This window comes from Cervus elaphus, chromosome 30 (assembly GCF_910594005.1).
Source record: "Cervus elaphus chromosome 30, mCerEla1.1, whole genome shotgun sequence".
Taxonomy (NCBI): Eukaryota; Metazoa; Chordata; class Mammalia; order Artiodactyla; family Cervidae; genus Cervus; species Cervus elaphus.
This window is the reverse complement of record NC_057844.1, coordinates 12,221,569-12,235,502: the sequence shown is the minus strand read 5'-3', so window position 1 is coordinate 12,235,502 and position 13,934 is coordinate 12,221,569. Positions and strand designations below refer to the sequence as shown.

At 42.7% G+C, this 13,934-nt stretch overlaps 2 protein-coding genes across 5 annotated transcripts in view; both read left to right on the top strand.

The window, feature by feature from the left end:
• Positions 1 to 13,934, top strand: part of ELF1 (E74 like ETS transcription factor 1) — a 115,768-nt gene that overhangs the window by 73,213 nt on the left and 28,621 nt on the right. The gene's annotated exons all lie outside the window — the stretch shown is intronic.
• On the top strand, positions 12,381 to 13,739 carry LOC122687069 (N-acylglucosamine 2-epimerase-like). The gene is given in 1 exon segment (XM_043892512.1): positions 12,381 to 13,739. A coding segment is annotated over 1 exon segment (1,299 nt). The 5' UTR covers positions 12,381 to 12,410; the 3' UTR covers positions 13,710 to 13,739.

Genomic DNA, 13,934 nt, shown 5'->3' with positions numbered 1-13,934 from the left:
TTTACAGAGCCAGTATAACACAGTATGCCAAAACCTGGCAAAATACATGCATACACACATGACCAGCAGGCTAATTTCAAGATGGATAAGTGTTAGTCGCTCAGTTATGTCCGACTCTTTGCAACCCCATGGACTGTAGCCCGCCAGGCTCCTCTGCCCATGGGATTCTCCAGGCAAGAATACTGAAGTGGTAAGCCATCTCCTCCTCCAGGGGATCTTCCCGACTCAGGGATCGAACCCGGGTCTCCCACATTGCAGGCAGGTTCTGCACTGTCTGAGCCACTGGGGAAGCCCGTCTAACTATATAAAGTACTGCTTATTGTCTCTTAGCTTTACCAGGTCCTGTAGGCAGTGTGCATTTTCTCTTTTGATCCTCACAACACACCGTGTACAGTATGGCAACTGATTTTTTCCCATTGTGACTAAAGAGTGTCTTTGTAGAGAGGAATCTCTGGAGGAATGAAGGGCCATATTTGCCCAGAAACACAGCTGTGAAGTGACAGCACCTGCACTGGAGTTGAGTCTTTGACTCGAGAAAGTCCAGAGTCTTAACCTATATAAGAGATAAAAAGGAACCTTGAAGGGAAAAAGGAATCTGGAAGAATATTAAGTAGATAGCCTTTTATAGGATTACAGTTGTGATAAGTAGGATTTTTGCTTTTCCCCCAGTACATTTAAGTATTAAAAAATTTAAAAACTAGATTTATGCACTACACTTTCAGTCAGGAAAACTTGATAAATTAGACCAGTGTGTGGTGCACTGCAACTCCCTGCTGCCTGGTTGCTAGAACAGCTGTTCATTTTCTTTTAAAATAAGACTAGAGGGGTTAAGTTCCTATAGAACTCTTGAGTCAGTCAACAGAAGTGTTTCATTTGCAGATAATGAAGCTGTTTTAATGACAGATTTTGAAAGTATGCTGAGATCTGACTGTGAAGAATCCTTTCCAAGGACTTACTGTTGAGTCCCAGAGACCAGTTGCACAATCCTGGCTTGTTTTATGTTCATCAGTTCCTGAAAACATTTAAAATGCACTTTGGAAATTGGTAACAATGGGAGTTATTGGGGATGGGGAACTATATAGAAAGGGGGATGGTGATGTTTTATACTCTTGGAATACAGATATGTTCATATATTAATCTATCCCCTAAAAATAGTAATTTTTATTTTATTTTTGGCTGTGCTGGGCTGCATGCAGGCTTTCTCTAGTTGCAGTGCGAGGGCTTCTCATTGCAGCGGCTTCTCTTGTTACCGAGCACGGACTCTAAGGCACGCGGGCTGGCGTAGTTGCTTTCATGGGCTCCAGAGCACAGGCTCACTAGTTTTGGCGCATGGGCTCGGTTGCTCTATGGCACGTGGGATCTTCCCGGGCCAGGGATCAAACCCATGTCCCCTGTATTGGCAGGATAATTCTTATCCACTGGGTCACCAGGGAAGTCCTCCAGAATAATGTAAAAAATATACCATGGGAGCTTGTATAAAGGATTATGGTTTTGACTCACTTTGTTCCCCAGTCACCCTAATTTTGTGCATGTGTATTCACCAAGATGTGCTGTGGCTAAAGATTGTCTGTGATTTTGTTGCGTTTCGTAGGAGGGGATGAAGGAAGGTTATTCTGGTGTTTGGTCTGGCCTCAGTCTCCTCCCCCTAGCTGTACTCCTTTCACCTCTCTGGTGAACAGTGCTCAGAGCTGAGGGAACTAGAGAGTACTGAGTTGAAGACATTGTCAAGTTTTGTTTCTCCTATCATATGAACCTCTGCTTTTTAAACTTTTTATTGGAGTATAGCATAAACACAAGGATACACAGACCATAAGTGTACAGTTTGATAAATTTTCATAACACTAACACACATATGTATCCAGCTTTTGCTTTCGGTTGAAGCTAAATGTTGTCTGCTGGTAATGATAGCCACATTAGATGATAGTATTTCATGCACTAGTTTTCTGAGAGGACTTATTCTTACTACAAGCAAAACAAAAAGGACTGCCCTGGCTATCCAGTGGTTAAGATTCCACACTTCCAATGCAGAGGGGCTTGGGTTTGATCCCTGGTCAGGAAATAAGATCCCACATGTAGAGTGGCATGGCCACATTAAAAAACAAAACAAAACCAAAACCATGCCTGTCAGTGTAAGATTTCAGCAAGTCAAGCTCCACAACCCGCCCCCCCCCCCCCCCCCGCCAAAACGCAGCTATATTGAGATGTAATTTACGTATAACAGTGTTAAAGTGTGTACAGTGTGATTTGATTTGTATATGTGTATATATATTTATTTGTGTGTGCATATATATGTGTGTAGTAAGTCAAGTTTTAAGAGTGCTTGTTTTTATTTAAATCAAATATTGAAGGATTTTTATCGAAAGATACATTGAATGCTTAATATATTCCATGCAGTATAGGTGATATATTTACATGTTATTGAATTTTTACAGCTTGAAGATATTCTTATTCTTATTTTAGTGGGACACAAAAACTAAACCCTAGAGAGACTGAATTATTTGCCTGAGTTCAAGCACCCAGGCCATGCTGTACAGTCTGGCCTTAAATAGGGTCGTTCTGACTCTAGAGCCTGAGCACTTAAAGTTACATCCTGTTTTCACCGTCTGTATTTCTGGTGCGTTTGCTGCATGGTAAATATTGTCAAATCCTGTTCTGATAGAGTAAGGGCTCGGGGTTTTTTTTTTTGTTTATTTTTATTTTTTTAATTAATTTTTTTATTTTTTCATTTATTTTTATTAGTTGGAGGCTAATTACTTTACAATATTGTAGTGGTTTTTGCCATACATTGACATGAATCAGCCATGGATTTACATGTGCTCCCCATCCTGATTTCGCACTTGATAATATACGTTTCAATGCTATTCTCTCAGCTCATCCCACCCTCGCCTTTTCCCACAGAGTCCAAAAGTCTGTTCTATACATCTGTGTCTCTTTTTCTGTCCTGCACATAGGGTCATCGTTACCATCTTTTTAAATTCCATATATATGCGTTAGTATACTGTATTGGTGTTTATCTTTCTGGCTTACTTCACTCTGTATAATGGGCTCCAGTTTCATCCATCTCATTAGAACTGATTCAAATGTATTCTTTTTAATGGCTGAATAATATTCCATGGTGTATATGTACCACAGCTTTCTTATCCATTCGTCTGCTGATAGGCATCTAGGTTGTTTTTTAAATCATAGGTGAAGGAAGTCATTTCAAAGCGGTGTCTTCATAGGATGAGGCTTCGACAGCATTCTGTTTGGAAAAGAGGGCGCAGGAATCTCTCTTAAAGAGAGGTTTCTGGAGCAAGTGCACTGTCCTTAGTTTGTGTGTTCTTTGAAGTGGCCTCGGAGTGCAGGGGGACACTGAAGGTTGTGGAACTAGTGGGCCCCCCCCTATTCCCGGTATTGCCTCACCTGGGGGCCCAAGAAATGGTATAAGCAACTTGGAAGTGTGCTCGTTTCGCATCTTACCTTTGAGAAGGATTGTCTTCATGGGGGAGTTTCTTCTTTCTTTTGCCTCTGCACAGCACACAGGATGGAGCCTGTGGCCCTTGCCATGGAAGTGCAGCGTCTAAACCTCTGGACTGCCAGGGAAGTCCCTGCATTGGGGAGATTTTTTAAAGACTGTTTTTAATCAGCTTTTCATTTAGGAAAGCATTTGATGGATACTTCATTTCAAGCCGTTTCATAAGGGATCTTGGCAGGGTGTTTCACAACAGCCTCTGACAAGATTGAGCTCTGCTGTTGGAGAAGCTTGGCAAACAAGTTCTTTGAAAATTCTTTTGCTTTTTTATATCCAAAAATTTGTTGAATAAACTTAAAAATTGAGTTGGAATAGTGATCCATAGTTATTTAAATGTCCGCCTAGGGCTTGGATTGTGGTATACTGAGAAAACAAGCAAGCTCTCTCAGAGTAGGATCATACTGCTTAGAGATGGGTGTCTTCTCTTTTTTAACTTGATGGTATTGCCACATATATCATCACCCACAGCAAATAGTCACTGTATAGTGGACACTGTTGAAATTTGGGGAATTGTCTCTCTGCTAACACTTGGTTTGATTTTTATTATTGCTGCTAAAAAATTATTTTGCTTTCATCACATGTCATAAATTTACCTGAAATTAATAGAAAGGGAAACTGGTATTTGTATTTTTCTGTCTGGAGCTGTTAACACTTTCTCTAAAGTTGCAAAACAGTCGAAAGTTAGGCTATTGTTGTTGTATTAGTCATTTTATTTCTACCACAGTTTATTACTGTAGTTTAATTTGTTCATGGAAGTAGTTGAAGTCGCTCAGTCATGTCCAACTGTTTGCGACCCCATGGATTATACAGTCCATGGAATTCTCCAGGCCAGAATACTGGAGTGGGTAATCTTTCCCTTCTCCAAGGGATCTTCCCAACCCAGGGATTGAACCCCGGTCTCCCACATTACAGGCACATTCTCTACCAACTCTAAGAAGCCTTCTCTCTCTCTTCCCACCCATCATTTGTGATTTATTTTGATTCTCTTTCAAAACCAAATGGGAAAGTAACCTGCAAGTGCCAAATAGCAAAAGATCTCATAACATAATAGTATAACTGTTTGTCTCTTTGGACTACTAGGATCTCAGGCATTGGCATAAATAACGAGTTGACTCAATTTAGGGAGTCCATTTTATTTTTAAACTTTTGAACAATTTATCTGACTGCATTGGGTCTTAGTTGCTGCACGTGGACCCTTCAGTTGTTGCTCTTGAGCTTGGGCCCAGTTCCCCTGTGGCACGTGGAATCCTAGTTGCCCGACCAGGGATCGAACCCCTGTCTGTTGCATTGCAAGGCCGTCTTAACCACCAGAGGAAGTCCCAGGAATGCAGTTTAGAATCTTTTAATTCTCTGGAGCAGTGGTTCTGACCTCTGCATTCTCACTGGAATCATTTGAGAAGCTTTGATAACATGCGCTGGTCATATGCTTAGATATTCTGATTTATTTGTTCCCATATAGGGCAAGGCTATGGTTTTTCCAGTGGTCATGTATGGATGTGAGAGTTGGACTGTGAAGAAAGCTGAGTGCTGAAGAATTGATGCTTTTGAACTGTGGTTTTGGAGAAGACTCTTGAGAGTCCCTTGGACTGCAAGGAGATCCAACCAGTCCATCCTAAAGGAGATCAGTCCTGGGTGTTCACTGGAAGGACTGATGCTGAAGCTGAAATTCCAATACTTTGGCCACCTGATGCGAAGAGCTGACTCATTGGTAAAGACCCTGATGCTGGGAGGGATTGGGGGCAGAAGAAGAAGGGGACGACAGAGGATGAGATGGTTGGATGGCATCACCGACTCGATGGACATGAGTTTGAGTAAACTCCGGGAGTTGGTGATGGACAGGGAGGCCTGGCGTGCTGCGGTTCATGGGATCTCAAAGAGTCAGACACGACTAAGTGACTGGACTGAACTGAACTGAACTGATATTTTTAGATGTTTCTTAGTGTATAGTCAGGGTTGATAACTACAGATAGAGTTTACTGAGATTCCCTGATTCAAGTGAAAGGTACCAAAGAGGAGATGCTTATTTAAACATAATTATTTAAAAGAGGAGAGGTTTTAGAATTGATTTAGAGGATTTGGAGAAAAAGATTTTTTAAGTAGCCAGCCAAATGAAATGTAGTATTTTTGTTTGATCATCAGTGAAGTGTTGACTCCCTTATTTCTTAAAGGAAGTTTGCATCTTATTGCTAACTATTAGAAATGTGGCCATTTTATGACTAGCTCTGACCTTCCTGAAATTCTTGTTTTAAATAAATCTTAGGAAGGAGTCTGGTTGAAATGATATGGCAAAACTAGGTAGATAAACGTTGATGGTCTCTAGCAAAGAAACTTGAAGGATACTATCTAATCTTAATTTAGGAATAGTAACAAGTGTGTGTATATATATGAATATATTCTTATATAAGAATGCATTCTTATATATATAAGAATATGTTCTATATCTCATATGATACGTATTATATAATATATTCTTATATAGTGTATATATTATATACTTATACATATTATATGTGTTCTCTATATATTATATATATTCTTATATATTCTTTTTATGATATAGGTAGAATATATATGAATGTATTCATTGTTTCTATTGTTATATTCCTGAATTACTTGTTACTATTGTAACAAATTACTATTGGTACTATTGTAACAATTCCTGTTACTATTCCTGAATTACTGTTTTGTTGTTCAGTCTCGCAGTTGTGTGGGACTCTTTTCCACCCCGTGGACTGCAGCACGCCAGGCTTCCCTGTCCTTTACCATCTCCCGGAGCTCATTCAGACTTGTGTCCATTGAGTCGGTGATGCCATCCAGCTGTCTCGTCCCCTGTCGTCCCCTTCTCCTGCCTTCAGTCTTTCCCAGCATCAGGGTCTTTCTAAAGAGTTGGGTCTTTGTATCAGGTGGCCAAAGTATTTGAGCTTCAGCTTCAACATCAGTCCCTCTAATGAACACCCAGGACTGATCTCCTTTAGGATGGACTGGTTGGATCTCCTGGCAGTTCAAGGGACTCTCAAGAGTCTTCTCCAACACCACAGTTCAAAAGCATCAGTTCTTCAGCGTTCAGTCTTCTTTATGGTCCAGGTCTCATTTTCATACATGATTACTGGAAAAACCATAGGTTTGACTATATGAACCTTTGTTGGCAAAGTAATGTCTCCACTTTTTAATACGTTGTCTAGGTTTGTCATAGCTTTTCTTCCAAGGAGCAAGCATCTTTTAATTTCACAGCTATATATTTTTGCCATAAAGATGGTAAAGAATCCACCTGTAATGCAGGAGACCCGGGTTTGATCCCTAGGTCGAGAATATCCTCTGGAGAAGGAAATGGCAACCAACTCCAGTATTCTTGCCTGGAGAATTCCATGGACAGAAGAGCTTGGCAGGGTGCAGCCCATGGACATGACTGAGCAAGTCGCATTTATTGCCATAAGCTTATCGGGATTGTTTAGGGTCAAGGGACTTAGTTGTCAAATGAGAGACTTAAAGCTAAATTAACTTGAGTCTTGTTATAGTCTGAATTGCCCTCCACTCCTCAAATTCAAATGTTTAAGCCCTGACTCCCAGTATCTCTGAATGTGAGCTTACTTGGAAATAGAATTGTTGTGGATATAACATGAGGTTATAGTGGAATAGGGTGGACTCCTGATCTGATATGATGAGTGCCTTTATAGGAAGAGAAATCTTGGCAGAGACACATACAGGGAGAGCACCATGTGAACATGAAGAGGGTCATTTACAAGCCACAGAGAGAGGCCTGGGTGGACCCTTCCCTCACAGCCCTCAGGGATTGACCTTGCCATCACTGTGATATCAGCCATGCAGACTCTAGAACTCAGAGACAGTACATTTCTGCTGTTTCAGCCATGTAGCCTGCGGTCCTTTGTTATAGCAGCTACAGCAAATTAATACACGTCCCCGTATTTTATTTTTAAAAATTTAAATCTAGGAAAATTCAGTATTTGAAATTTTACCATCTTTTTTTTTTCACTCAAGAGATTAGGGTCCGTGTCTTTATCAGGGATTTTATTACTTAAAACAATTTTTGTTTTTGATTTATTTTTGGCTGTGCTGGGCCCTCAGTGTTCCTCGGGCTTTTCTCTTGTCGCGGCGAGCGGGGCCTGCTCTCTAGGTGCAGCGTGCAGGCTTCTCTTGCAGTGGAGCTCAGGCTCCAGGGCACTGGGCTGCAGCAGCTGTGGTGGGGGGCTTAGTTGCTCTGCAGCATGTGGGATCCTCCCAGACCAGGGATCGAACCTGTGTCTCCTGCATTGGCAGGCAGATTCTGTACCCCTGAGCCACCAGGGATGCTCTGTAAGGAATTTTAGAACATGTGGTTACGAAGCTTTTAAGTTCCTAATGACTCAGTTAGTAGTCAGCGAGTTTAGTCCATCAGTTCATAAGGCAGGAGTTTACCATGAGCCCAGATCAGCAGCGGGCATTTCTGGAGTATGTATTTTCCTTCTCTTTACGGTTATAGAGGGGGAGTGTCTTTCCAGTCACCTGAGAAGGGTTTCCTGGATCTATTTTGTGTATATAGATTGAGGCTGGTTACCTAAGACTCAGAGTTGGTCTATTTATTGTACATGAATTAACAGCACCCTGGAGAAATTAAGAGTTGAACAACTATGAGTATACATCTCAGTGGACTAGAGAAGATTGGCCTATGTTTTTCATGAGACGAGCCAATATCTAGAAGGAGAAGACAGTATGGCCAAATGGGGAGTGATCCTGGGAAGTCCCTGGGGAGTGGGAGGAGCTGGCTGTGCCCTCGAGATAGTTTATAGTAGATTTGGATCGGAGAAGTCCTGAAAAAGATAACATTGAAAGTCATGCCCCAAACACAGCTCCTCCCCTATTCTGTGTTTCTAAACAGAGCTAAGTAAATATGTAAAAGGAAAAAAAAAGTTCCAGAACAAAACAGCATCATGTTTCAGACTGGCTATAATAGTGAAAAGGTAAAGAACTTGGTCTCTGGAGTCAACTTTAGGTTAAGATTCTTCCACTTACAGTAAACTGTTTTCCTTCTCTTTGAGACTTCATTTTCCTGTGTATAAGATAAATCATCTGATGTGCCTTTCTCATTGGGTTTTTGTGATGATGACGTCAGGTGGTAATCCGTGTGACGCAATGAGCAAAATGCCTGGTGCTAATAAATATTAGCTAACAGCAGCAGCAAAGCCAGAAGGTATGTGACCACTGTGCATAGATGACTGCCTCCCCCCCCATTTAGCCCATTAAAAATGAGTAATCTCTTCTGGTGTAATGTTGTAAACAGGCAGTTTTCATGTCCGTACCTTTAAAATACGTCTTAAAACCTGGAAGTGCCCTAGAAATGCTTGTTCAAAGCAAATTAGAGTATACGTGACCACGCATAGACTGCCTCTGTTAGGGAGCAGAGGTACTGGCTACAGTGGTTGCTTCTGGAGAGGGGCCCTGAGTGCTGTGCTTAGTCATTCAGTCCGACTCTGCGACCCCAGGGACGGCAGCCCGCCAGGCTCCTCTGTCCATGGGCTTCTCCAGGCAAGAACACTGGAGTGGGTTGCCATGCCCTCCTCCAGGGGGTCTTCCCAACCCAGGGATGGAACCCAGGTCTCCCCGCTTTGCAGGCAGGTTCTTCACTATGTGAGCTGCCAGGGAAGCAGTGTTGGTTATAGGAGTACATGACAGGGTGTTTCCTAACACCTGTGTATCTGGAGAACAGAGCCGTCAGCTCCAGTCCACTTCCAAGATAAGAGACTGGGAGGAGGTAGAAAGTAGTAACAAGCATCTGTAGTTATTTGAAACTTAGAAACTGTACGGATTCAGAAAAATTTTGGTGCTATCCCTCTTGATAGCCACAGTCTAAATATTCACTCCCCAAATTTCAGGAGCCAAATAGATGTGGGTAGGGAGGAATTCATTGCTTTCATTTGAGGGCTGCTTCTGTGAATTGCATTGATCTGCCTCTGTCTCTGACTTACTGCTAATCTTGGGTAAATTTTTTTTTTTTTAATATTTTAACTTTTTGGCCACATAGCATGGCATGTGGCATTGAACCTGTGTCCCCTGCATGAAAGCTTGAAGTCTTAACCGCTGGACCACTAGGGACGTCCCCTTGGGTAAATTTCTTAGTCTAATTCTTCACTTGCCAATAGATAGAAATAGTAAGCCATATCCTTACGTGATGTGTAGAGTTGTTGTGGCATAAAATGAATTCATGAAAATTAACTCACTCTGGGCTTAGCCTTGTTAGATGAGGAGCTTACCTTGAGCTCTTAGGAGAGAAGAAAAGAAGTGTTGTGATAAGCACATGCCCTGCTGGGTTGGGTTGCTTGTGGAAGAATTCATTCTCAGAAGAGAGAAGTGCAAGGCAGTGGCTGGACTGTCGCCCCTTTGTGTGATACTCCCTCTAGCGCCTCCCTCTGTGTGTTTTTCTTTGTAATGTTTGAGCCTCTGTTTCAAAACTTAGGATTTGGACAGCTGGTTGCTTCTCACTAACTTCCTCTTGAAATAGGAAGAAACATTTGAAAATAAAACCATCCACATATGCTTTAGTATTAATATTATTTATAAATTTCAGAACATAGCATTCTTGAAGGCATGGATGGTATTTAGTACCTATGATATCATATATTTAATTTGGGTAATTAAATTCTTACGATCGGAGTAGTGTTTAACTTCTGTGCACTGCTACAAACATATTAATTTTAAAAGATTGAGGATGCTTAAGTTATAATGAAGTCATAAATAATATTTTCTCCCTACATATTTTAAGAAAAAGGATATTTACATGAGCTGTCTTCCCATAAGATATTTACTAATTATAAAAGGAAATACAGTAATGGTAGAAAAGTCTGGTAGACCGCATCCAAACTAAATGAATGATCGAAGGTAAGATCACTCATAGTGAGAGTGAAAGGTATTTTGGACCTCCTGATAAGATGTATTTGAAAGGACACAGCATTGCTTTTTTGGTGTTCTTGCTGAGTTACTAACACACAAGCCCAATTGGGAGACATTTTATGAAACAAATGGCCTTTATTCTTCCAGAGTGTCAAGGTCATGAAAGGCAAACTGAAGAAGTGCTCCAGGTTAAAGGAGAAGAAAGGAGTTGTTCTAAATTAGAGACGTTGTCATGAAGAAACATGATATTTACCAAATGAAAGTTACTATCTTGATCTCAATTAAAAAAAATTTTTTAAAAGACATTAGTGAGACAATTGGAGAAATTTAAGTAAATTCTATAGATTAAATAATAGTGCTGTATCAAGGTTACTTTCCTAATTTTGATAATTGTGCTATCTTTATATAAGATAATGGTCATATAGTTAGAAAATATATGCTTAAGTGTTTAAGGTTAAAGGATCAATATGTTTTCCACTTTCAAATAAATCACAAAAACTATAGATATAGAAAGAGTAATATAGAAAGAGGATGATAAATGTGATGAAGTATTAATGTTTGAGGAATATGAATGAAGGTTGTAAGAGATTCTACTTTTAAAGAGATTGTAAGAGAATGTGCTACTTTTACAACTTTTTAAAGTCTGCAGCTTTTTAATTTTTAAAGTAAAAGAGGTAGAAACTTAATGAGGTCTATCACTGATTGATTTTTTTAAATCAATAGACTGTTTAATATGTATTAGTGGCTTAGGAGAGGATGATTTGCAGAGAAACATTAATGTGAAGTATAATGAATAGTACTCTCACCATATGACAAGGAGAGCAATATGAAAGAAGTTAATAAGTGTCTGCCTTTTTCTTTAAGAAGTAATTATTTTACAGACAGCTCTTATTATGTAGTATTATGATTCATGTATACTTAGATATGAGATTTCCCTGATGACTCAGTGGTAAAGAATTCACCAGCCAATGCAGGAGACACAGGTTTGATCCCTGGGTGGGAAAGATCCCCTGGAGAAGGAAATGGCAGCCCACTCCAGTATTCTTGCCTGGGGAATCGCTGGGATAGAGGAGCCTGGCAGGCTATAGTCCATAGAGTTGCAAGAGTCAGGCACGACTTAGCGACTAACAACAACAAAATACTTAGAAAGCATTTTTTATTTGGTTTTCACTTTAACGTTAGTTTTTTTCATGACTAACTGATATTTGAGTAGGCTATTAAAAAGTATCTCTGGGTCAGTTTCCTCATCTGTGAAAGGAGATGGCTGGACTAGAGCTCTTTCGGTTCTCAGATTCCCTGATCTTATGACTGAACAGAAAGTGAAAGTTAATTTTCCTGTTTGAATCAAAAGCAGTTGTTAAACACAGCCTGTGTGCCAAGTGACGATATAATATTTACTAAGCTCACAGATATTTTTCTGTCCAAGAAACCTTGGTTGAGGTTTTATTTAATTGTATGCTTATTCATATGCCACTTCTTATTCATGATACTAGTTTTTGTTTTTAGTTTAGTTGACTTTAAAAACATACTTTTATAGAAATTCTTTGTGAAAACTTGGCTATTGAGACCCAAAATTGGATAGTTAGGGAGTTAGAGATGGACATGTACACTTTGCAATATTTATTTATTTATTTTTAAAATTTATTTGACTGCACTGAGTCCTAGTTACTGCGCATGGGATCTTTCTTTTTCTTTCTTTTTTCATTTTTTTTGCTGCACTGCATCTTCGTTGCTGCGTGTGGGACTTCTCTAGTTGTGGCAAATGGGGCCTCCTCTCCGGTGCAGTGTCCGGGCTTCTCACTGCAGTGGCTTCTCTTGTTGCAGAGCACAGGCTGGAGATCACACGGGCTCTGTAGTTATGATGCATGGGCTTAGTTGCTCCACAGCATGTGGAATCTGCCTGGAGCAGGGATCAAACCCACGGGACCTGCAGTGGCGGGCGAAACGGAGCCACCGGGGAAGTTCTCTGCTGTGTTTAAAGTGGATAGCCAGGTGGCTTCCTGGAGGAGAGGGAGTGATGAGCCGGGGTCTCCGAGTGTGGCAGGACATGGAGAAGGAACAAGAGACGCTGCGGGCCTGGAAAGAGCGCGTGGCGCGCGAGCTGGATCGCGTGGTGGCTCTCTGGCTGGAGCACTCCCACGACCAGGAACAGGGGGGCTTCTTCACGTGCCTTGGCCGCGACGGGCGGGTGTACGATGACCTCAAGTACGTCTGGCTGCAGGGGAGGCAGGTGTGGATGTACTGTCGCTTGTACCGCCAGTTTGAGCGCTTCCGCCGCCCGGAGCTTTTGAATGCAGCTAAAGCAGGTGGCGAGTTTTTGCTGCGTTATGCCCAAGTGGCACCTCCTGCAAAGAAGTGTGCCTTTGTGCTGACCAGGGACGGCCGCCCAGTCAAGGTGCAGCGGACCATCTTCAGCGAGTGTTTCTACACCATGGCCATGAACGAGCTGTGGAGGGTGACGGGGGACGCGCGGTACCAGAGCGCAGCCATGGAGATGATGGATCAGATCGTGAGCTGGGTGCGGGAGGACCCCTCCGGGCTGGGCCGGCCCCAGCTCCCTGGGGCCCCAGCCTGAGAATCCATGGCGGTGCCCATGATGCTGCTCAACCTGGTGGAGCAACTCGGGGAGGCGGACGAGGAGCTGGCAGGCATCTCCGCGGAGCTGGGGGACTGGTGTGCTCAGAGGATTCTGCAACACGTGCAGAGGGGTGGGCAGGCTGTGCTGGAGAATGTGTCAGAGGATGGTGAGGAACTCTCAGGCTGCTTGGGGAGACACCAGAACCCAGGCCACGCGCTGGAGGCTGGCTGGTTCCTGCTCCGTTATGCCATCCGAAGAGGTGATGCCAAACTTCAAGCCCACGTGATCGACAAGTTCCTACTGTTGCCTTTCCACTCTGGATGGGACCCTGAGCATGGTGGCCTCTTCTACTTCCAGGATGCTGATGGCCTCTGCCCCACCCAGCTGGAGTGGGCCATGAAGCTCTGGTGGCCACACAGTGAAGCCATGATCGCCTTCCTCATGGGCTACAGTGAGACTGGGGACCCCGCCTTGCTGCGCATCTTCTACCAGGTGGCTGAGTACACCTTCCGCCGGTTTCGCGATCCAGAGTACGGGGAATGGTTTGGCTACCTGAACCGAGATGGAAAGGTCGCCCTCACTATCAAGGGGGGTCCTTTCAAAGGCTGCTTCCACGTGCCGCGGTGCCTGGCCATGTGCGAGGAGATGCTGAACGACCTGCTGAGCCGTCTCGCTCCTGCCTCGGCCCTCAGCGCCCGGCCTCCGCCCGCTGGTCCCGCCCGCCCGGGTGCAGAATAAAACGAAGCCTATTACACTGTCAAAAAAAAATAAAGTGGATAGCCAGCAAGGACCTGCTGCAAAGCACGGGGACCTGCTCAGTGTTATGTGCAGCCTGGATGGGCGGCGGTTTTGGGGGAGAACGGATACACGTGTATCTATGGCTGAGTCCCTTCCTGTTCACCTGAAGCTGTCACAACATTGTTAATTAGCTATACCCCAACCCAAAGTAAAACGTTAAAAAAA